This window comes from Leptonotus elevatus, chromosome 2 (genome assembly GCF_054856555.1).
Source record: "Leptonotus elevatus isolate MCC_2025b chromosome 2, RoL_Lele_1.0, whole genome shotgun sequence".
Classification (NCBI taxonomy): domain Eukaryota; kingdom Metazoa; phylum Chordata; class Actinopteri; order Syngnathiformes; family Syngnathidae; genus Leptonotus; species Leptonotus elevatus.
Genome location: NC_141240.1, coordinates 24,901,570 through 24,927,428, shown reverse-complemented (window position 1 = coordinate 24,927,428; position 25,859 = coordinate 24,901,570). Strand labels below are relative to the sequence as shown.

The 25,859-nt window shown below is 38.0% G+C and overlaps 1 protein-coding gene across 1 annotated transcript; it reads left to right on the top strand.

Moving 5' to 3' along the window:
* The first annotated feature begins 609 nt into the window (after positions 1-609).
* Positions 610-24,051, top strand: hck (HCK proto-oncogene, Src family tyrosine kinase). The gene is made up of 13 exons (XM_086068325.1): positions 610-807; positions 7,209-7,344; positions 10,310-10,343; positions 12,771-12,864; positions 12,965-13,060; positions 14,268-14,371; positions 16,350-16,499; positions 17,036-17,188; positions 17,273-17,455; positions 18,602-18,678; positions 19,790-19,943; positions 20,155-20,286; positions 22,871-24,051. The coding sequence occupies exons 2-13, from the start codon at positions 7,225-7,227 to the stop codon at positions 23,071-23,073; spliced, it is 1,500 nt and encodes a 499-aa protein (XP_085924451.1). The 5' UTR covers positions 610-807; positions 7,209-7,224; the 3' UTR covers positions 23,074-24,051.
* Positions 24,052-25,859: the final 1,808 nt, after the last annotated feature.

Here is a 25,859-nt window from a genome sequence, read left to right as displayed (position 1 = left end):
ATAACACATAACAGTTGGTCTTCAAATTTGGCGGGCAAAACATGTTGATTAAAAAATGACATTTTAATTAAGTGATTAATCAAAATTCTAATTTATATATGGAAGAATAAATTCAAATGTACTGAACATAAAATTAACTGACTGAACTGTACTTTGGCAATGATTCTTGTTTTATGTCCCATATTTTAAGATTGGTCGACTTGCAGAATAGCTCCTATATGTTCTTAAATTCAAAGACAGCCCAACCACATATTTTAACCAAACCTGATAATGAGTTTATTGGTATACGATCGATGACGATGGAGCGCTGGAAAGAGAGGAAGACCTAAGAGAAGGTTGATATATAGGGAGGAGTAGGACATGAGGGCAGGATGCAGAATTTACAGTAGGTGGAAGATTAGGAAAAGGAAGGATGAGGCTCTGTAGCGACCTCTACTGGGTCTAAGCAAAAAGACTAAAGATTACAAACGACCATCAGATCAACTATATAGCCAACATTTTGAAGATGGTGTTTTCATGACCAGTAAAAGTGCATGCTGAAATACAGCAGTGTGCTTTAAATAACAAAAGGGAAAAAAAGTGTAAAAGTGGAAGATTGTGAGAGCTGGTTCCCCTTTTTTGTTAGCTCACTCAAGCTTAACGGCACACTCCCAACTTCCTCGTCCAAGTCGCAGTTGCACAGCGGTGCTTCTGATCTTGAAGCTCACAGGCAAATGGAAGCTACAACGAAATGAGGAATAATTTCGGTCAAGGGACTCTGGCAGAAGAATCACTATTTTGTTAAACTCGTCGTCGAAGGAGTGATCGGTGAATATTTCATTTATTTATATTTTCTATTAAGGACCGTGACGTCACCGTTGAGCCAAAAAAAGCCAAAGTGTGCTCAAAAATAAAATAATTAACATTCTGAATTACTATTCGTGATCAATAACAAATTGACTGATTAGTTTCAATTTATCCGAGCATCAACAAGACGTTAGCGTGCACGTAGCCTTGACTCGATGCTATTACAGTTTTAAACAATGTTCTATCCTGAGAAAGATTCAATCAAGTTGAGCCTAAATTATATTTTCCGTAGTCCATTAGGACTAAAATAGACGTCGTGTTTCACGGAGGAGTTTGAGGGTTTTAGCACTGTTACCAATATGTAGTTTCTTATGAATAAATCTCATGCAAGGAGGTCATAAATGCACTGCCCATCCCTCAAGCCAACATTTATTTTAATTGGAAGAAATCCTCTGTATGATGTGAATTATATTCTTAAAAATGCCAACCATACCACAAGCCACTGTTTAATTATATACCTACGTGATAAGTGATTTTATTTTTTTAATTTTTTTAGGAAGGTGACAAAATGGGAAAGTGGGTCATTCAGTATATATTTTAGCATACAAATAAAACGGCAATTATGAAGACCATAATTACCATATATATATATTACGTGTCTTGTAACGACTGTTAAATGTGAAGAAAAACAAGAAAGAATCTCGTTTGCAGTCTTTGCAATGCATATGTAACTGATTATGCTGCTGATTATGGTCTTCATAATTGTCGTTTTATTTTTATGGTGAAATATAGACTGAATGACCCACTTTCCCATGTTGTCACCTTCCTAATATATATATATATATATATATATATATATATATATATATATATATATATATATATATATATATATATATATATATATATATATATGTATTAGGGATGTTAGAAAAAATCGATTCGGCAATATATCGCGATATTACAGCGCGCAATTCTCGAATCGATTCGATATGCAGCCGAATCGATTTTTAAACATACATTTTTTATGGGAATATTCAACAAAACGTCTTACTTAGGGTTAGGATTCACAATAAAGCATAGAAAATGTTATATTAATGGAACATTAAGCCTTAATATTTTATTTCAGTGCTGTTCAAACATGAAACAGACTGCAACCTGTTTGTTAAATGCAGTGGCTCAGTATAAGCCTGCATTTTCTGATAAATAACTACATTTACATACAAATCTTACAGTGTACAAGTATAAGTTTACTGATTAGTATTTTCTAAATTTGAGTTTAAAAAATCGCAATAATCAATTAAAAGATTCGTATCGGGATTAATCGGTATCGAATCGTGACCTATGAATTGCGATACAAATCGAATTGCTAGGTCCTAGGCAATTCACACCCCTAATAAATAAATATATATATATATATATATATTACGTGTCTTGTAATGACTGTTAAATGTGAAGAAAAACTAAACCCTTCTAAAGTCCCTTCATGAACTGATGAAAAGTTGTAGGCCTATACCTAAAAAAACATTAATTTGTTGTTCACAATATGTACAACAGTCAATTACAGGAACAGTTGTGGTATCAGTGTGTATTTTTGTGTCGACCAGGTCTCATGTTGACATGCTCAAAATTTTTAAAAGGAATCAGTCGGTTTAATTTTGCTACAGATGTAATTTCATTGTAAAGGATGAATTTTACCTTTGAGTTTCAGGTTCTGTTATAGTCCCTCCTTTTCCACATTTTTGTGTAATTTTCTTCTAAATATTTATGAACTCATGTTGCATGTTTCTCATATTATTCTCATATTATGAACTAAAATAAGGCATTACTTTCTGTGTTATCCTTTTCAAGGGCTTGTGATGTATTTGTAATGGCCAAATATGTATAAATTCAACTTCTTTATGTTGGTGAAAGAATAGAAAAGACTTGGATATGGCCGAGTAGCCAGACACCCAACCCCCACCCCCACCCCACCCGCCCCCTCTACTGTTAAATGCTGATAATACCAGGCTGACATATGATACCACTATTGCAAAGGATTATAAATATGTTACCCATTAATGTTTGGAGCCAGGATGGAAAATAAATTGTCTTAAATGTTGTCAATGATTCACAACACTAACGTCTAAATATTTCCACCCATAGCTCATAAATGCAAAAAAAAATAAATAATGCAATATAGACATCCACTTATGCACTTGAGTATTAGAACAATAAACCATGAACTCCACATTGATTCTAAATAAATCATAGGCATAACTCAACAGGATTGTCAATTCCACCTCAAAATGGGCCAAAATGACTGATTCATTGTTCATTCCGTTGAATCTAATAAGTAACCAACATTTTTAATTTATATTCTTAGCTCACAGAAATAGCAATAGATCAATAGGAGGGTAAATTTCAGTTTATTTTGAGGGCAAAAATCAAAGATGTCTAGTGTATCTGGTTTCCTTATTTGCAGTTGAGGGTATCGTAAACTTTGTGATATGTTGGAGGAAAGAGTAATAACACAAAGCGAAGGTTTTGTTGTTGTTGTGATTTTATGATCCTGCAGATCATATGCCGCTAACAACCATACTCCACAGATCAGTAACCTAGGCCAGTGGTGGTGTCATTCACATACAACATACTTGTTCACACCTGTAGGTTTATTTAAAGTTCATTTCATTTCTCACACTCTGTCCTTCTTCCCTTTTTTTTTTTTTTCACCTGAATATCCTCTTCTATCGATTGCCAAGTTCCTGTTCCTTGGTTGGACATCTTTGGTAAAGCTGATCTGAAACCAATTTCTCCCTTCCATTTTATATGATCTGTCACAATAAAGCATGCATGCAACACGGTGTTGCCACAAATATGCTTTATTTTACTATTGTTACAAAAGTGTCAGTGTTTTAGCTTACACATGTATGTAGTACAATATGATATTTGTAAAAGGAACGTAGCCGCTCCACCTAATTTCTGAAAGGGGGGTATTGAATGAGAAAACCCATCAATCCGTCAGTTTATTTTCTATACTGCTTTTTATGTTTAGGGTCATGAAGAGATGGAACATGTGCCAGCTAACTTCAGGCAAAATACTTTGCCAGTAAATTTCAAGGCATATATAGAGACAGACATTTACATGCACATTCATTCTGGGAAATGAACACATGCTACATGTCGGAAAGGCAAAGTTCGGAATCTGAAGACTGTGAAAAACAACTGCAAACAATTAAAAACGTATTAACAGCTCACCTAAGGTGTGGCGCAAATGCCGGCGTATACTGATTTTGAGGGAGAGAAATTTTGGTGGCAGAAAGTCAGTCTATGAAGGCCTATGAAGAAGACTGTAGTCTTAAGTTGTAATGTCACCAATTACCACTAGATGGCAGACATGTCTTAGATGCGCTTGGATTGGGTCTTATACTGCCCTCTACAACAAGTTGTTGGCCTCATTATTTTTTCGCGGATTTGTAGTGATGTGCAGTACAAAGTAGTACATAAATAATGTTACACTTTTGAGTGAGCTGATTGAAAACAATGCATAAGATGAGTTCTTGCGGTGATGAAAAATTGGTGCCCACTCCAGCAATGAAGTTGCGCATCCCTGGTCTAATGTCTATACTTACGCCTGCTAAGACCATTGAGCTGGTAGTTGTTAGGAGGCAGATCTTTTCCTCCACGTGTTCGTTGTCTTTCGGGTAGTGAGAATGTTGGTTATCCGAATACAGGCTGGAGATCGATGAACAGTTGCTTCGAAGCTTTTATTTATACAGAATATTCCGGGCACAAATGAGATCCAGACAATGGCTGCAGCCTCTCACTAGTGCAAAGATTTCAGAGGACTTACAACATTCTTATACTATCTTGAAGGGCGGTACCACAAAACCCCCAAGCCCCCAGCCCACCCGGAGTTCACCAGACATGAGATAAGACTTTTAAAGACACCATTCATTACACATTGACTTCAACCACAGACAATGGTCCATTGTTGTGGAAATAGAGGAGGTCCCAGTCATGACGGCACCTGGCAGAAATTGCGATAACCCTCACAAAGCTTTACTGAGGAAATAAGGAAATTAAAACAGTTATGACTAAATCTGGGCAGAAGACCCTCATCATAGTCTAAGCTGGTCTCATGCGATTTTGGTCAATTTGATCTGAGCACAGACAGATTCTGAGCTCCACAGAACTATGTGGTTGATGTCAGGCATATTTCATTCAGAAACATGCAAACAGTGGCATCAAACTCATTAACTTATTCACTCCCAGCCATTTTCCAGCCACCCAAAGTATATTTGTATCTGTTTCCATTTTTTGCAGCAATTAACATTAGAATATAGCTAAGTTTCATCATTATTCACAAATCTGTTTAAAACACTGGGGAAAAGGGCTTTTTGCAACATGGCCCTGGTTTATCTATACTCTGCTGCCACCTACATTCCGTTTTTTTGTAATAACTACCATTGCGTTAAGCAATCTCTTCAGGTCAGAGGCTGCATCAAAGCCTTCTGTATGCTCTAGCATAAAATAAACCCATAAAAAACATAAATACATTTGTGGGACCATGGCAATATTTAAAAAAAGAACGTTTTTATACATTTTTGGGAGCAAATGAGTTGATGACCTGGGCTAGTGGGAATTAAGAAGCTGCTTGTGTGTTACCACTCCCACAGTGTTGGCCTGTACTTGGATGCAACATTACCAATATTCTACCCTTAATTGTATTAGTATGGAACTGCATATGAATACCAGGAAGAATAGATTAAGTTAATGCAATCGTAATGTATGAAGAAATAAACGACAATGTCTGAGGCATTGATTTGATGCACTATTTCTAGTAGTATGCCACAAAACACTGCTGGTTTGGTTGAACCGTGCCAATGCACTCGACCACTCATGTGTGAACCAAAATGAAACTTGCTAAGAAACAACAGGCAGCTCAGCTCTTTTAGGGTTTTACTTAATATTGTCACCACTTTGGCTCGCAAAGGTAGCCTCTGTTCCTGTTCACTCAGGGTTATAGTGATTTCCCTTGATACAGCAGGAAGTTGTGGATAAAGTCAGATGGATTTGCTCGGAAAGATAATTTATGACCACGGCCCCCGCTTATCTTGCTTGTTGGCAATATACTGGCAGAGAGTGCCAGCCCACGTGCCTTTAAACACTACCATGAAGTCATCCACACTGTGCTTGTAAATGGATGGCACCGGGAAACAAAGCATCTGAAAAGATGACAAAATGTTGTCATATTTGTCAGAACGGTCATTACAATTGCATCGATGATTATTATTCAAATGAATACATTGGCGTAACAGCAGGAATCTCTTAAAAAATGATAGCTAATATGGAAAGCCTCCATGTTTGAATGAAATTTCTTATGTTAACACCTCTAATAACGATGGCAATAGTAGTACATATATCAGCTGATGTAATTTTATGAATAAGTAATTAGTCAGTTAGAAAATTATGATTTCTAGATATTTACTCATTTCAACTACTTAGTAGTACTGTGTTAACATTTAATGTTTTACATCCAATAAATGAAAAAAAAAATATTTCATATCCAACTCTAAACTTTAATTACATTAACTTAATTGTTTATACTTAACCATGAAATTGCATAATTTGCCATTTAGTTAAGCACATTGTCAGAATTTTTTTTTTTTTTTGTAGTATCAAATAATCTAATTTTGTCTATTAGTGTCTGATTTACAAAGTAATAAATCCCCACCTCTAGTTTACATTCTTCCTTGCAGCCCATCCTTCTAAACACATTCACTTGAAGCCTTAAAGCAGTTTAGTGTGGTTGTATGCAATAATTTATCTGCCAACAGTATTTGAGCTGATTGACTCTGTTCTAAGACAGCTGTAATCAATGAAAATGTCAAGCAAACCACACTCCAGAATTGCGTGGTCAGTCAGCTGACTACATAGAAGTCAAGTCATAAGGAAAATCTGACCTCTATATATCATATCTTGTGATATTCTGGTTTTGAGTCACATTTTAGACATACAGTATTGCCAAGACATACATATTTTACAAAGAAGGATGTGGAAAAAAAAGAAGAAGAAATTCTCATAAGCGTCATACTTACTGTACAGTACGTGCTCTGATGGAGCTCAATCCAGTCCAAGAGGGTATTAATATGAAATTATGGTACGTGCTCAAGCAGCATTCTTACAAACCATACAAGTGCAAAACTAAGTTAACCCCTGTTATTCGTGATTAAAAAAAAAAAGAGAAAACACTCCGGCTTTACTTTATGATGAAAGTGGAACGTGTAGTCTATCGAGTCAAATTATTACGCATTTCGCTTTGCATTTCACTTAAAACATTAAACTATCAACCGTCCATTTTACAACAAAACAACAAGCAGATATTGCATAGAAGGTCTTTAATGGCATCTAAAAGCTGTCTCTTCTTCTTTCCTTCTCAGCCACCAGGACATCATCATGGGCTGTGTGGGCTCAAAGAAGGACCAAGAGCATCTTCAGAAAGGGAACAATGAGGTGCAGAAAAGTGCACAGACAGCCCACTACGTCAAAGATCCCACATCAGGAAATTCTAAAGCTGTAAGCAATCACTGTAATAGAAATACAGTTAAATCTGACCCAAGAAAATCCATCTATCCGATCCATAATCGCTATACAAAGGTTCTTGCTGCTGCCTATTCAACGAACTAAAATAATCCGTTCAAGGATGCTGCTCAACCTTTCATTTGTTTGTGTTTCAGATTAATCAATAGGAATCTTCCCATAAGGAATAATAGAAATCAAATTCTCCCAAAAGGTTTACATACAGGTTATAGTGGTTTCAAAAAAACATTGTAGCAGAGGTAATTGTCTGCAAGTACAAAAATAAGTTGCTGAAATACAGTCGAAACACAAGTCGAATGCCCCAAAAGATTGAAAAATTTGGAATTCAATCAAATTTACGGAGGAAAAAGTAGTTCAAAAACCTCCACAAATGCTGTAAGACTTCTGCATACGGTCACTGTAGTGCTTTTTTTTCTTCTTCAATAGATTCCTGCGGTAGTATTGCGATTGACATTTGAGGTTCGACTGCAACAGATAGTCACAGCAAAACTTGAAAACAATATAAGGTGTAGCAAACTGCACATTTAATGAACACCATTTTCTGTGATAAAACTTTCTTATCGTCTTATTTCCCTTTAAGGACCATGTTGTGCATTTTATAGATAACACGTGGTCTCCCTGGCGGGAAGTGGGTTTGCGCCACACAGTTGCCTTCACTGAAACTATCTGGGGGGGGGGGGGGGGGGGCAGAGAGAGAGAGACAGAAAAAAGCTGAGTACACCATCAAACACTCACGAGCGATGTTACGACCCGCCATTTACAGCGTACAAGAATTGGAGACGTGTGCGCAGCACCCGGCCACGAGCTACAGCGACATACGTCGGTCATTGATGCAAGAGCAAACGCAGAAGTATAAACAAGACTTTACTCGACAGCGACACACTATTTGCGGATAATAATTAATTTGTTGTTACCAATTAGGTGGAATTGGACAATTTCCCACGGCACACCAGACAGTATTTCCCGGCCGGGGCACAGTGGTTGAGAAACACTGCTCTATATCGCTTATCCTCACTAGGGTTGCGGGTTTGCTAGAGCAGTGGTTCTCAACCGCGGTCCTCAAGTACCCCTCTGCAGCCTGTTTTCCATGTCTCCCCTCAGCCAACACAGGTGTGTCAAACAATCAGTTTATCAGCCCTATCTGCATGAACCTGATAACAATCCTCAGTTGTGTTGGCTAGGGAGACATGGAAAACAGGCTGGAAAAAGTGTGCTAGAGCCAAGCCCAGTCGACTTTCGGCAAAAGGCGGGTTACACCCTGAACAGCCAATCACAGGGCAGATATAGATAAATATCTATCGATCCATTATCTACCGCTTATCTGGGGTCGGGTCGCGGGGGCAGCAGGTTTAGTAAGACTTCCCTCTCCTCAGCCACTTCAACCAGCTCCTCCGACGGGATCCCAAGGCGTTCCCAGGTCAGCCTAGAGACATAGTCTCTTAGTGTTATCTCTCTGGGTTGTCCCCGGGGCTTCCCGCCGGTGGGACATGACAGGGAGGTGTCCAGGAGGCATCCGAACCAGATGCCCGAGTCACCTCAACTGGTTCCTCTCAACGCGGAGGAGTAGCGGCTCGACACTGAGTCCCTCCCGGATGACCGAGCTTCTTACCCTATCTCTAAGGGAGAGCCCGGACACCCTGTGGAGGAAACTCATTTCGGCCGCTTGAATCCGGGATCTTGTTCTTTCGGTCACGACCCACAGCTCATGACCATAGGTGAGGGTAAATTGAGAGTTTTGCCTTTCGGCACAGCTCCTTCTTTACTACAACGGATCGATACAGAGTCCGCATCACTGCAAACGCTGCACCGATCCGCCTGATGATCTCCCGATTCAACCTACCCTCACTTGTGAACAAGACCCCAAGATATTTGAACTCCTCCACTTAGGGCAGGATCTTATCCCCGACCCGGAGAGGGCACTCCACCCTTTTTCGACTGAGGACCATGGTCTCGGATTTGGAGTTGCCGATTTTCATCCCAACCGCTTCACACTCGGCTGCAAACCGCTCCAGCGAGAGTTGGAGATCACAGCTTGATGAAGCCAACAGCACCACATCATATGCAAAAAGCAGAGATGCAATGTTGAGGCCACCAAACCGGACCCCCTCAATGCCTCGACTGCACCTAGAAATTCTGTCCATAAAATTTATAAACAGAATCGGTGACAAAGGGCAACCTTGGCAGAGTCTAACCCTCACTGGAAACGAATTTGATTTAGATATAGATAAATAAACATTCACATTTTAGAATAATTTCAGTCTTTAACTATAGTAATAGGTCCATTTTTTTATAATGTGACCGTCAAATTTCACTTCCCTCCAGATTTGTCAAATGTCCTTGAGAAAGATATAGCGCTGTCCTAAAATGCAAATTGGAATTTCCCCACTTTTATCCTTTGTCCTGCTTTAAAGAAAACGTGAAGTTACATGATAAAAATAAAAAGTCAGTCGGGATGAATTGGTTGTCGTCTTGCAATATGGCTAGATTTATATCCAGGGAATTCGGCTATTGGGAAGACTTTGATGTGTGTCATGGGTAGCAGTACTCTGACTGTTGCTATCTATCAAGTGTGGTTCCCCTGGCCGTTGCTTCCTGTCTTTCACCCAAAGTGAGGAAAGAAGAATTGACGAAAGCAGAAGCAGTATCAAGAAAGCAGGAGATGCGTGATTAAAACCTCACTATTAAGCAACAACTAAGATAAGTCAACCACTAGCTGCAGCATGATAGCACACGCAGCTAGTTTTACTTCCTGGCTGCTTTTTATATACTTAGCAAGTGAAAAACTACCAGCAGAACTCTGATATTTAAGGTTGATAAGAACAAGTCCTTCCTGTCTGTCAAATGAGTGCTTGTACTTGCAAAATGTTTGTTTTTTGTTTGTCTTGCATAAGGTTATTGAAATCCACATTTTGAATTGTCTCTTCTCTTTCTCGGTCCACAGAGCAAAACGCCATCCAGTGCAAACATAACAGATGGTTCGTACCACCCTCTCTTTACACTACGCTCTTTACACTTTACTGCTTCTGCTTTATTGTCACCCTCGGCTACTTGTATTTGCATCTTCTGCAATGTATCACAATGCGTGGCCTGGCCCGTATGCAATGTTGCCCAGCACCATTTAGGGCAGTACACACAAGTAAGCAAGTTCAACACAGAAAGTAAAGAGAGTAGTTTGGGCCACACAACGGCATCCTATATCATCGCCTAACAGACCTCAGCACTAAAACTAAAAGATAAATGAGGCAGTGTGATCAGTCACATGAGTGACAAGTGCCTAACATTAGCACCGTGGAACCTCTGACATGTTTTTTAGCCACCTCAGTATCATTGTTTTGTACAAGAAATAGTGGAATTAGAATACTATCAACCCAACCTCTGGACTTACAACCCAATAACCCCAGACATAAGTACAATTACAACATATCAACAGAACTAAAAAGCAGGACTAAAAACAGGACTAAAAACAGGACTAATTGCTACACAAGCAAGGATACGCCATCCTTGGGGCATGTCCACACCAAGAGCCTGTCTGTCTGTCTGGACCCCAGCCCAGACAGACAGAGGAGACCCTCATCCGCCGAGCCAGGGGCTCCCCCCACGGCGGCAACCCCACAGCCAGGGCCAAACACAGCTCCCGGTGCGCACGGTCCCCAGTGAGGAACACTGGAGCTAAAACAATGAATAAAAGAGTGAAAAAATTGACAAGAGATACATAAAACTAAATAAAATCAGAATAAGATACACTGAACTAAAAATGTGGGTCTTGAGCCTCCCTTTTAAAATATCGACATTCACTGCAGCCCTGAGGTCCTCTGGCAGGCCAAGAAATTGAAAAGCTGCCTCACCGTGGGTACGTTTAGTTCTAACTTTTGGAATTGTTAAAAGGCTAGCGCCAGAGGCCTTCAGAGTCCGCGAGGGTTGATATGGTAAAAGCAGATCAATAAATATGAAGGACCCAGACCATTAAGAGCTTTATAAGTCAATTAGATAACCTAAAAATTGATCCTTAAAGACACAGGGAGCCAATTCAGCAACTTTATAATAGGTGTAATATGCTCCCTCTTTTTGGTCTTTATCAGCACACAGGTGGCTGAATTCTGTAGGAGTTGAAGAGTAGAAACCGTTTTCTTAGGAAGACCAGAAAGGAGAACATTACAGTGATCAATACTAGACTAGAAATAAAAGCATTCATTAGCTTCTCTATGTTAAAAAGGGGTGCGCATGGTGACTCTGGAGTTTTCAGACAGTTGTTGTTCAATTGCATGTTTTTCTCGTTAATGAGCTGAATTTTCTTACTTCCTAATTTTCTGGACTACAGCCAGCTAAAAGAAAATATCACTAATTATATTAAATAGGTTCTATTGCTATTGCTTAAAGGGACGACACCATGGTATTTTAAGCCCTTCCACAGTTAACTGTAGGCATATAATGATGAGATCTTACCTTTGACACAATCGCGATGTAATTTCTTATAAAATATGAGTTATTTCGGTGGCTATTTTTCTTACCCAGAAGTCAAACGCTTGGTTCAGTAAAACTCCACCTCTCCCCCTGTGGCTGCCGCGCCCCTCTCATGACGTCGTCCGAGCCGGCTGCTTCGCGCATCGGCCACAAAACATGCAGATGGGTTTCATTTTATGCCGATTTTTTTAATGGACTCTAAATTTCACGGGTTGCCAGATCTTTGGTCACGCAAGCCATCAATTCTTGAATAAACATTTGAAACAAAACGGGTCCTTGCCGCAAGAAATCGTGGAAGAGGAGGAGAGCAGAGAGGTTATAGGAAAAGAGGAGGAATAAAAGAAGCACCGCAGCGGGTCGCGAACTTGCGTTCTATTGATTATGGGGCGAGCGCACTATCCACTAAACCATCCATTCATATAACTTCATCATTGATTGCTTTGAATTCATTTGGACAGAATGTTTATCGATAAAGGATACTTTTGTGAATATCCCCTGAAGGGAGGTCTCAGAGAAAGTGGGCGTGCGTTTAGTCCGCAGAGGCGGTGCGGGGGTGGGGCCGCACGCAATGACGTCAAACCGTGCCAACAGCTCTTTTTCTCAGGTTGGGAGGGGCTGGTGCTTGGAGAGCAGAATAACCTCGAATTTCTCATACAGGGGCGAATGGAGGAAAACACAACTTTGGTCATGTTTTTGGTGAGGAATTAGCATTTTAACATGGCTAAAAGCTCCAAAAAGTAGATTTCTCATGTTGTAGTCCCTTTGAGTGTAAGAGAAGTTCATACCAAATACTTGAGTGGGAGTTGTTTTCTTTTCAATCTATTTTATTAAAGACACTCATGTATGGACATTGCCATGAAACAAATGTAAGGATGGCTATTCATCCATGAGCACTTAAAAATACACAGACAAATTTCTCTTCTTCTTTCATGTCGACGCAGAAGACAACATTGCTATAGCACTGTACGATTATGATGCCATTCATGATGGAGACCTTGGCTTCAAGAAAGGGGACAGACTTAAAATTTTGGAAGAGTGAGTAGAGTCACCAGTAACATATAATTACTATCTTGTTGCATTGGTTGTTTGAAATCAATTCCTTTAAATAAATATCCTTGGTTGTCTTTTTCTACAGATCTGGGGAGTGGTGGCGAGCGATGACAATCAGTACAGGTCAAGAAGGCTTCATCCCCAGCAATTATGTTGCTAAAGACACCCTGGAGACAGAGGAGTAAGTAGACTTACATAATTAACAATATAATCTTACAATAATCATCTAAAAACCATGAGAATGCTTGAATGGCTTGTAATAGGAGGATGAGTGCCTTTTTAAGGTCTATAATGTCAGTGTTCACATCCTGCAAAGTAAATTCTGACTGAGTCTGAGTAAATTTGACTCTATTTAGAGTGGATAAACACAGTTTTATAGTTTACACTTGTTTTTATAGTTTACACTTGGAAGAAAGTAAAATAAATAATTGGGGCGGGGGGGTTCAAGGGTTGAGGAATGAACTCACGACCTTCAGCTTGGGAGACTGCCACACTACCAACTGAGATATGCCCCTCCTACTGTTTGCTTATATCCTAAATGAGACCAAACACATTGTTTTTGGTCTCTTGGAGTTATGGAGATTCCAGCTGACACGAGTGATATACGGTACTAACACACAGCAGGAGCTGCGTGGCTCAGGGAGTAGATCAACTGTCTCCCAAGCTGAAGTTCGTTTCTCAACCCTTGAGTGTTTTTTATTTTTTTTCCAATTGTTTTATTTTACTTTCTTCCAAGTGTAATTACTTTAAAACTGAGTCTCTTTGGTCACACTCTAAATAGAGTCAAATTTGCTGTACAGAATTTACTGTGTATGATTAAAGGCAAGTGTTGGTATTTCTTATTACTAATTGGCTTGACTTCATTAGCTTTTGACAACATATTTGTCGCCTAACAAATATATGCTTACTACAGTCCATGTGTATTTACCCCAGTGCGCTTAAAAACTAAATTAAAAAGCACAATTATATAGCAATTATTACAACTTACTTCTAATTTAATGTAATAAGTCATAATAGCACTAAATAAATAGGACATTTTGGTGCCCACCAGGGAGCTACAGTTCAGACAACGACTGATTTGGCCTGAAACGCAAAATCAAGAGATGTCTACGTGTATATGAATAATACACATTCTACAAGCAACACTGGTTCACAACAATAAACATTTGTGCCACTTTGAGTCACCAAATCATAAAACCTCAGTCCAAATATTTCTGGACTTAAATAACCTACTTGGTTTGTATTGCGCTGCATTTTTCAATAGGCTAATTTAGCATAGCAGTAAAGTCAAGTCAAGTAGAAGGACAACACGCAGCTTGAAAGGAAAGAGAACCTTGTTTTAGACTGAGATGTGGTTTCTGCTCTAATGGCTGTTTCCTGTTGTTTAGATGGTTCTTTAAGGGCATCAGCAGGAGAGATGCTGAGAGGCAGCTGCTGGCCCCTGGGAACAGAGCAGGATCGTTCATGATCCGAGACAGTGAAACAAACAAGGGTGAGTTTAGTATGGTACAGTACATTCAAAACTAGGTGGAGCCCACACTTCAAACAAAGCTAAACGGTCCAAACGAGTTATAGCACTAAGTTGTGTAACTTAATCGATACCTAATTATGCATACGCATTAGGCATGGGCCGATATTAGATTTTGACGGTATGATAACCGTGAGCAAAAATATTGCGGTGTCACGGTATCGCTGTATTAACATTACAGTTCTAAAATGTCATTTTTAGAAATATTTGGGTAAATAAAAACAGCTTTTTTTTCATTCAACATTCGATTTCATTTTTAAACTAAATATAGAATATTTGGTACATTAAGAAACGTCTACCATGCTAAGTTTAAATAAATAAATCTTATTGTTTGGATTTTCCTTAGTAAGTCACAGTGTCCCATCACTGGTGAGCTATTTTTAGAACAGACCCAAGGTTACTCAATGTGCTTGGGGACACACTTTCACCTACACAAATTTACTTATTATCTATTTATTTATTTTAAGGACAATAATTTACAATAATAACAATAATAATTTAATTTATCCCCACCTCTCTCCATTCTTCCCTCCTCATCCTCCGTGCAAGACTGCACATGCACTCGCTGTAGAAGGAGAAGAAAGTTAATTGAAGGCAATTAACTGTTTACGCAAGAGTTCATTACTGGTGACAGACCGTATTAGCGGTTATTGAAACCTTGATTTTTTTTAAACCACGGTAAATCGTCAAACCAATTATCGGCCCATGCCTAATACGCATATATTTTGTCATTAAGGGAGACGTGCCATCCATTATATTTTGTTTTGATCAAATGAAAAAAAACTAAACTAAAACTAAAACATAAATGAAAAGAAAAGAAAAGAAAATTCTTAAAAATCAAAAAAAATCAAATTAAACCTTATGTTTATCAAGCTAACTAAAACTATAATTACAGCAAAAATGACCTTTGTTTTCATCTTTGTTAAAGAGACAGTGTGTAGAATTTAGTGAGATATAGTTGTGAACTAATAAAATGCAACAACAAAGTTCGAAGCACGTGCATTTTGAAGCACGCTCACTATGGAGTCTCAGAGAGACCACACTTTGTAAACCTACCACCAATTACTAAGTTTGTGAAGTTCTTCTCCTTTGGGTAGCCGGAGCAGAAAGATGGTGGCGAAACGTATAAGGCGCGGCGAGGCATATTGAGCGATTACTAGACCTATTGTTTGTATATATTTTTTTGTACTTTGAGGTGATAGAATATTTATTTATATATTGAAATCAATCGTGGGTTTTTAAAATAAATTAACATTGAAGAATTGGAAAATTCTGCACACTGAGCTTTTGCAACAATTTTATTCTAAGTGGTCTAAAAAGTCCAGGTATTGTTACGATCTACAGTACAGATATTCACAAACTTTAATTTTAACACAAATTCAATTGAGGAAGTACTTAAGTTCTTTAAACCGAGAGTGCAAACAAAACAGTGTAAATGTGATCATCATAAAAAGTAGAGTATGAACAATTGTAGTGTTTTATTGTTTTACAAGAACAAGTTTGGTTTGAACAGTTTAATTGCACACAGTTGGCATGGGTATAAATCTATAACGCTTGTTAAGTGTAAGCCAGAATGCATGTACTGTATAAGTTATGTAAAAAGGAACAGTAAACTAAGTCTTCTCAAAAGTTTAGTGTGATTAAAAAAACAAAACAAAGGTGGGTGGCAAGGCAATATTGCTGGCTTAGAATGATTATTAACAAAAAGGAAAACAAATGTACTGCACACGTAGGCTAAGTTAAAATATTTGAAAGCAAGTTTGAGTGGGTGGGTTTTGAGCAGGGATTTAATGGGTCTGCTGTACTCTAGGTGCTCATGGATGTGCCTAGTGCCAAGCACAAAAGGCTTGATTTAACATGACTTTAAAGTGATATGATGACTGATGAAAAATATTAGCATTAGCATTAAAGGTCCTGTGGTTTCTTCTCTCTCTAACCACAGGAAGCTTCTCCCTGTCTGTCAGGGACAGTGATGGCCCATCTGGTGACACTGTTAAACATTATAAGATCCGTATGCTGGACAATGGAGGATTTTACATCTCTCCCCGGATCACATTCAACACCCTGCAGGACATGGTCAAGCATTACAAGAGTGAGTATTATATAAGTTTTCAGTTTGAGGAACTAGACCTGAACGTGCATGTGTGACTCGCTGTGACAATAAGAACAATAAACAAAAATGCAATTAATTCATAAGCCCATGAATTAATATGTGTCAGATTGTGGTTGCAATACATGTTGTACTTCTGAATGCTACATTTACAGTCTCATCAGACCTTAAAGCTACTGAACGTAGAATATTCCATTTCAAATTGCTTCTGACGAAAAATGAAACTGCACATACCGTTCTTTACATACACACCACGCACATTACGTCACATCCGCAGACAGGGCGCGGGAAATTCTTACCCGAATCCAGTCTGAAAACTATTGGCCAGAGTCTTGCAGGAGTACCCATTGTGTACAGCTAAAGTGTTAATCTACTAATTAGAAGGCTAGTTATTTTGGGGGGGGAAAGTTCCATATTGCAGCTTTAAGTGAACTATAAAACTTTTTTTTCTCTCTTATATAATAAAATAAAGTTATACTCTAATAAATGATAATAAATCGATTTCTTATTCTCTCCAGAGCAAGGCGATGGCCTTTGCCAAACCCTGACCAACCCTTGCCTGAGTCCTAAACCCGAGAAGCCCTGGGAGAAAGACGCCTGGGAAATCCCAAGGTCATCGCTAAAGCTGGAGAAGAAGCTTGGTGCTGGCCAATTTGGAGAAGTCTGGCTGGGTACAACACATTCGAGCACCTTTCCCACTCTGCTGGTGATGTCTGTTAAAGTTGAATGTCTTGCGTGAAATGTTTTGTGTTCAGCTACATACAACAAACACACCAAGGTAGCAGTGAAGACCATGAAACCTGGAAGCATGTCGGTCGAAGCCTTCATGGCTGAGGCCAACCTGATGAAGTCTTTACAGCATGACAAACTGGTGCGACTCCATGCTGTGGTCACCAAGGAGGAGCCCATTTATATTATCACTGAATTAATGGAAAAAGGTTTGTGTTCATCTCGTCACACTAAAACACTGTTTTAACTGTAGTTCAAACCCAAGCAAAGAATTCTTGTAATGGAAAATAAAATGGAATGCAAGGTTGTATATGCTAACCATGTAGCATCTTCTGAATACTCAACCAGAATGACATTTTTGCTGCATTCCAAACGGTGCAATCTCAATGTAAAAAAACTAACAAAAAAACATGACCTCATACCAATCAATGTTATAAAATAGTTAAATATGCTTAAAAGTTGCAAATATTTGCAATATTAATATTAATAAATATTTTATATAATCTTTTGCTAGTATTATTTAGGCAGAGTGGGAAAAGTAACATAACTTCACGGGTTTCCAAGTAGAACAGGTTATGATAAAGGCCGGAGTTTTATGATAACCAGTGACTACAGATAGACATAGTTTAAAGTAAACTATATTTTACTTAAAGCTTTGCATTTACTTTTGGAATGTCCGTTGTGGTGTCAGATTTCTTCATTGCAATAATGTCCTGGCTTCTATTTACTGTCTAGCCCAACTTTTAATGATGTTTCATTGTACGTTTATGGTCAAAGGTCAGAAATAACTAACTTCCTGTTTTGTTTTTTTGAATGCAGTATTAGTTGATCGCAATACTCCTACAAGATTAAACCAATAGTGAAAAATCAATTCTTTAAACAAAAGTAGGGAAAAAATTGTGAGTGACAAATTTGTTTGTTGCTCCGTACAAGTAGTCTTCTTCATAGAGAAGAGTGTCGGGAATGGACAGCCGGACTCTACCAATTATATTGTAGTGCAGCCGGGATGGTTTTATTGTGATGCAATGGCAAAAAGAGAAAGTCTACATTTGTATTCGCATCAAAATATAGAGGGTCCCAACACCACATGGGGGCCACCCCTACACAAAGTTACTTATAAATTGTTTTTATATTTAAATTCATAATCTGCTAACATAAAAAAAATGCAAATGTTTTTTTTTAGCTTTAGAGTGTAAGGTATTTCCCTATAAATTACAATGGATCATCCATTTACCAAAACTGTTGCCAGAAGAATACCAAGATGATCAATTTCTCTTCACTGCCATTGATGAAGGTTAGCAGTTACAGCATGCATTTAAAGCACAGTTTCCAATTTCCTGTCTTCATGCATACAGGTAGTTTATTAGATTTCCTCAAGAGTGATGAAGGCAAGCGCATCCCACTTCCCAAGCTCATCGACTTCTCAGCCCAGGTACCGGTACCAGGTTCAGTCACATTAAGAGCTTCAGTCGTCTAATTAGAACATATCCACAGTTAATGTGCATATTGTGTCAGTTTAGTTGAACCACGCACATGAGACTAAGTAAGGCACCAACGGGCTTTCCCCACCACAATTAGGTATGATTTGGACAACAACAACAAAATCCAAACCAATTGTGCTTTTTTCCCCCTGTAAATGTCACCTGTGATTTTTAGTCCTCCATTCTCAACAGAAGTTTGCGATAAATTATTTCTATTTTTTATTGGTGATCGTGGCTCAGGTGTAGAGACGGTCGTCCAGTAACTAGAAGGTTGCCTGTTCGATCCCCGCTCTCTCCAAGTCATGTGTCCTTGGGCAAGGCACTTCACACACATTGCCTCCAGTGCTACTCACACTGGTTTATGAATGGTGTGAAGGTTTGGTGGAGGTCGGAGGGGCCGTAGGCGCACACTGGCAGCCACGCTTCCGTCAGCCTGCCCCAAAGTAGTTTTCCGCCACCACAGTGTGAATGTGTGAGCGCACGAATAATGTATCCACTGTAAAGCGTCTTTGAGTGTCTAGAAAAGTGCTACACAAATCTGATGCATTATTATTATTATTATTATTATTAGGGGTGTTAGAAAAAATCAATTCAGCAATATATCGCGATATTACAGCGCGCAATTCTTGAATCGATTCAATATGCGGCCCAATCAATTTTTAAACATCCATTTTTTATGGGAATATTCAACAAAACGTCTTACTTAGGCTTAGGATTTACACATTAAGCATGGAAGAATGTTATATTAATGGAACATTAAACCTTAATATTTTATTTCAGTGCTGTTTCTTTATTATTATTTATTCATCCGAGTATGTTTTTCCTTTTTAATATAATCTTAATAATCCTTTGTGGTTTATTGTTTCAATTGTTGGCTAACCAACAGACAGAACTCTATACACATTGTGTAATACCGTACCACTGAAGTGGTAAACTAACAAAAGGGAACAGAAACTGAACAACATATTCCGCACTTAACTAAACATTTTTTTGATCATTTTATCACATCAACTGCTTAGAATAACGTTCTTACTTTTTTTACTGTCACTTGTTCATTCCTAGATAGCAGAAGGTATGGCCTTCATTGAGCAGCGGAACTACATCCACCGAGACTTGAGGGCCGCCAACATCCTGGTCAATAAGTCTTTAGTATGCAAAATTGCTGACTTTGGCCTGGCCCGCATCATTGAAGACAATGAATACACAGCAAGGGAAGGTTCGACATTCTACAGTATTATTTGATTTTGTTTTAAACTATCTGGAATTGCATATGCTGTAATGACCTTCCAGCAGCAGCCAGGGTTTTTCATTTTTAAGGAAGAGTGACTTGAGAAATGGGCTGAACCTAAATATATTCATGGTAACATGAATGCAGAAGAAGATGCTATGTGGGTTGCAAGCTTGAATATTATTTTATGTTTCTCCAGGTGCAAGATTTCCCATTAAGTGGACAGCCCCTGAAGCCATCAACTACGGCTGTTTCACTATTAAGTCAGATGTCTGGTCTTTTGGCATTTTGCTGACAGAGATCATCAGTTATGGACGTACACCATACCCAGGTAACAGCATCAACGTTGATGCACTACAGTGTTTCCTCGCAATATCATGATTCAACATCGAAGCCACCACTATATCATATTTTTAATGTGTTTTTACATTATACATTTAGCCTACTTATATACTGTTATGCTCTCTCACGTGGGAAAGGAGAGCCACAGTCATTTATTCATTCAGGAGAATCGTACTACAAACTCATACAGGAGCTGCTGTTGGCGACAGCTTACTGCCACATGCTCACGCTGACTCACAGATGTCACACATGACACCGGCCCCTACTCTTAAAATCATATGCATGTTTCTAACACAAGCACTACAATATGTACAGTATTTTCTCTACATTTTATGCTTGCATTTTTTGTGTTCAAATACGTTAACAATGTGTTTAAAAAAACGATTTAAAGCTCATGGGAGAGGTTTAACTATAAATGAAATGTTATTTATATGCTGTCTTTATATCGCAGATTTTTGCGGAAGCTAGTCATCTGTGTTCACACCCACAACGGCATAAACGCCTATTTATTTGAAAATACCACAAGAAAGAAAGCTCCACCCATGTGCACAATTAGACTGCACTTTGCTCTAGACTTGCACTTGGCACAAAAATAGAGCCCTAAAAGTCCATGACATTCTACAGGTATTGTATGAGAAAAAAAAATTTCTTTATTATTTTTAGAATTAGTAAATCCTACACATTTAGAAAATAAAATATTTTATTTCCATAATGTTGGTGTGCTATTCCAACTTCGAGAGATTTGCTCTCGGTGCTGTCACACAAGCACCATTCCCCTTTTGTGTGGTTGAATTGGTAAAGCGCCCTTCGATCTTCCACTGGCCGTCTTTTAGAGATTTCAAAGGTAAAAAGATCTGGGAAGACGGCTTTCTGCTTTTATGGTCCGACTCCTACACTGTCGAACAGCCTCCCTCTGAATCTTAGAACAGTTGACTCCCTGGTAATTTTTAAAAAGAGGTTAAAGACTTATTTTTTTAATTTAGCATTTAAGATGGAATGATTCTTCTGATAGGTGCCATTATACTGTAATACCGGTCCATTTTAACATGTACTGTAATGTATTTTAATATATTTGTCTTATATTGTATTTTATCATGCTTTTTTTGGTTAAGCACTTTGGGTTGCATGTCTGCATGAAAAGTGTTTATATAAATTAAAAAATATATTATTATTATTATTATTATTATTATTATTATTATATTATTATAGTGTGAACACAGTAACTGAATTCAAATCAACCGGTTGAAGTCTCGTTGTAGTTCCAAACAAACTGAACTTGATTTGGTTATGGTGAGAATGCATTCAGACCTTGAGGAGCTCATGCGGCAAATAAATCAGGCTTAACCTTTGATCAAGATGTATCAAATGATTTTCAGCAGAGAGCGCAACATGTAGGTCTGCAAAATTGTTCACTTTTTGTGTGTGTCTATTTTCACACATACATTTGTTTTACAAAAACACAGCAGTACCATAAATCGCGATAGTTGTGCCAGGCTGCCAGATAAATGAATACACGCAGTCACACCTGTCGCCATGGGTGGACCGTAGGGGTCTGTGCCCACCCACCCACCAAAATGATTGTGCCCCCCCATTTGAGACATGGATCTCTAAAAATAAACTCTTTTTTTATTATCATATTTTTCATAGTAGCTAATTTTGTGTTTTAAAATACTAATGTTGAGTTGTTTATCGCTAAGACATTAAAAATATGAAGAAACAATGGTGTGATTTGTTTTTGATTGATGGCCAGTCTTATCTGCAACAGCCATCACAGCCTGACTGAAAGGTACGCTGGCTTATAAGTTTTTTCAAAGTGAAACTGCTAATTTTATGTTTGGACTGTGTGTGGCAAGACATGTCGCCTGGCACACAAGACCAGTGTACGGCAAGTGAGGAGGGACATACTACAAACTACATTAGTGTCGGCAACTAAAAATGACTTGAAAAAAGAAATCACAGGAGCCACATATACAGTTTGGGCATCAGTTCATGTATTTGGCTTAGGTTCACTTCAAACCCCCCATTTTAACTCTGCCGCAGACACCGTTTAAACAGATAACCCGTTCCAAGATGTGTCAGAGCGTCCGCCATATTGAATGTGGCAATTGTATTTGCCATTAAATCGGCAAATAAGATTGCGTTAGAATGGGATAATAATACAATCAATAATGGTTCCTTATTAATGATACATCTCCAAGGAGAAAGTGATTGAGGCATCTTTACAAATAGCTTCACTATGCTGCATCCAATATGACTCCGGCGTCAACGTACTCACGACTGCGTTGCCGTCTACTGTATGTGTATGTACTGTAAATGCTGTGGATGATAATACTTGTCAGCAGGCGCCATTCAATGGATGAATGCACGACCATGCTACGTGAATTTATCCAAATCTATTGGGCAACTAAATGTTGTCTATAGGGTATTCATAATTGCCCGCCCCACCGCCCCATGTATTTCATGCCCCCCATCCCCTTAAGCCTGGGCTCTGGAGACGGGTCTGCACGCAGTGCACAGTGTAGAGAAGAGGAATGTGACATCCTATCAATTAACAGAAGTGATTTTATTTTCAGGCATGACAAACCCAGAGGTGATCCGTTCCCTGGAGAAAGGCTACCGAATGCAGCGTCAGGACAGTTGTCCCAAGGAACTCTATGACATCATGCTGGAGTGTTGGAAGAACAAGCCAGAAGACCGTCCAACCTTTGAATACCTGCAGAGTGTCCTGGAGGATTTCTACACAGCCACAGAGAGCCAATACCAGCAGCAACCATGACTCACAGCCATTTTTTCTGTGCAGTTTTGCAATGTAGTATTTGTACAAAAACATTATAGTATTTTCCTATGTGTCCTCTATCCATCCATCTGTAGTCCTCAATAGTCTCAGCAGGCTGTGGACAAAAAAAGTACCAGTTTTAAATATTAACAGTTATTTTTATGAGATGGTGTTATCAGAGGTAAAAGTCATCTGTGGCCACAATTTGCACACATTCTTAATAGATTAAAATTATATGTGTAAGTATAAATTGCAAAAACAATCGAGAAAATTCAAGGTCCGAATATTAGAAAGAATAAAGCATTTTTTTCGTGTTTACAATGCTAAATGAGCACTTAAATACATACTTCATTAGTTGTAACAAAATGGAAGCACCTCAATAAAAATTCAGCCAAAAAAAAAATATTTGAACTAATGTATGACACAATAATTGTGTTTTTAAATGAAAACATCGCTATACTGTCAATCGGAAACTGGATTCAACTGCATAATGGTTAAGGAAGTAAAACTCAAAAAATATATATATGTTATGAACTTTTTATGAATTGGTGGCTTTCAACATTTCTTCATCTTTGTGCCTTTATTGTGTTTAAATATGTTTTGCTTTTGCTTGAGATATGAATGAATATTTTTATGTTTAAATTAATATTTAGACATTGATTTGAGAAAGAAAGAAAGCTCAGTCACATATTAGCCTTCATTTTTCTCTTTGGAAAGTAACTTATTTACATGTAAAGTTAATTGCTCACATTAAGAGAAATACTAAATACATTATGATGTTCCAATTGTCTTTTTTGGAATGTTTGTAAAGAAGTGATGGATTACAATAATATCTTGATTCTATAACTAAAAATGAAAAGCCCCACCCCCGCACTTTTTTTTTTTAACCCAAACTGAATTCCTATTGCTTACTTTGCTAGTGGCAATTCAATTGACCATAAGACATTTCAAATAAAAGATTTCAATATTTAAGAAACATTTATTTGTACCAGGCTTTCAATTCTATGAAAACAAGAAGTTACATTTAGCCATTATTTCTATGAAGACACTACTCAACTGAATTCACATCCAGATTAGGTGCCATTTCTATACCCAGGTCTCAGTGAGTTGAAGCCTACAGAAGACAGCAAAGGACAGCGATTGTTGCTTAAGATTGATGACACAGCGATGAATGACACCGCAGGATCACCAATGCTACCACAAGCAGATGAAGAAGCAGAGGGTGTAGCTGAAGTTTGTAAACCTGCTGATGAGAAACTAATGGCAGAATGTGACTTTTTTCAGTGTAGCTGTAGCGAAAGTGTAGAGTAGAGCTGAGAATAAGAAATACAGTAGATTTATTATCTTTTTTTTTGTATAGCCTACCATTATTTTATCATATTAACATAGATCTTTGTGTTAAAACGTTTTATAGTTCACTTCAAAGAGGCCCTCAATGCCAAAGTGTGAGCTTGACAGGAGGAAAATGGATGACAAGTTCTTAAAAGATGACTGCGTAAAGTGAATTGCTACACAGGACTTCCTAACTTTTAAGTTTTAATGGGTGTTGCCTCTGTTGTTCCGCATACCGACTGGTTAAATTCTGTTACCTTTTCAGATGCTTTACCAGTGCAACATTGCCCACATGTTTCACAGAACGAAGCTGCCACAATACCATATTGACATATAATATCCATCAGCATGGTGCTGTTTTTCAAGGTTGAGGACATGGCATCCCTCAGCTAGAAGACTATTATGCATTCTGCCTCTCGTCCAGTCAGCCAAATAGGTTACAGCACATCAGGGCTGTGGCCCTAATGAGGATAAGTGGTACAGAGAATGGATGGATGCAGCCTTTGACCCACATGGCATAGGTTACTGCTCTTCCTGACTAACCTTTACCAAATGTAAGTAGTTATGCTATCCACAATCCTTTAAGGTTGCAATGGTTAAAGCAACAGACCACCAACAAAGTTACTGACTACGTTTAAAAACAACAACAAACGCTTGTGTTAGAGAACAGTATATACAAAAATGTATGCAGAATAATATAGTGTAGAACAGCATTGTGAATATTAAAATATCTAATAATTGTAAAGGTGCGAACATTGGTAGATTAATCGAAAACGAATCAACTACCTGTTTTGATACTCAATTAATCGTTTAGAGACAATGTTTAACTTAAAATTTCAACAACAGTAATTATTCCGATTTCTTTAGTCCTCAGTGAAAACAGATTGATTATTTTTGTGTCCAATCAAAATAAGACATTTGCAAACATCTGCTTTTACTTTGGAAAATAATGATCAACATTTTTTTCCTAATTTTACCGACCAAATCAGTGTAAGTGAACCAAAAATCTATTTATGTCTGTGCATTTTCTGCACTGTCAATTTCAAAATAATATCCTGTTTTTTTTTTTAATAAAGTGATGAAAGTAAATTTTTTAAAACCCGATTCATGAAAAAAAAATCAACAGATTAATTATTAAAATAATAATTAATTGCAGACCAAATTACAGCAAGGCTAACATTACTATATGTTCCTTGAAATTATTAAAAACAATTTTAACTGTCAAAATCTAGAAAATGTGTATAACTGTCAGTGAGAAAAACGTGCGAGGGATTTGACGAGATCAAATGGGCTTAAATATGGCTACATATATTTCTGACGGGGCTATAGCACCGCCTAGTCCCCGCATCAGTGTATGTCTCCAGCCAGACCCTCTTGATAATTTTTCAACAATTATTTTTTACTTACATAATACTCCTTGGAATTATGCGATTTAAACCATAATGCTATAAATT

Bases quoted from the DNA above. Each gene is read 5' to 3' on its own strand.
- hck (XM_086068325.1), top strand. From the start codon at position 7,225: ATGGGCTGTGTGGGCTCAAAGAAGGACCAAGAGCATCTTCAGAAAGGG. The intron at 14,372-16,349 runs GTGAGTTTAGTA...CTCTAACCACAG, and splicing joins AGACAGTGAAACAAACAAGG to GAAGCTTCTCCCTGTCTGTC. The intron at 20,287-22,870 runs GTAACAGCATCA...TTTTATTTTCAG, and splicing joins TGGACGTACACCATACCCAG to GCATGACAAACCCAGAGGTG.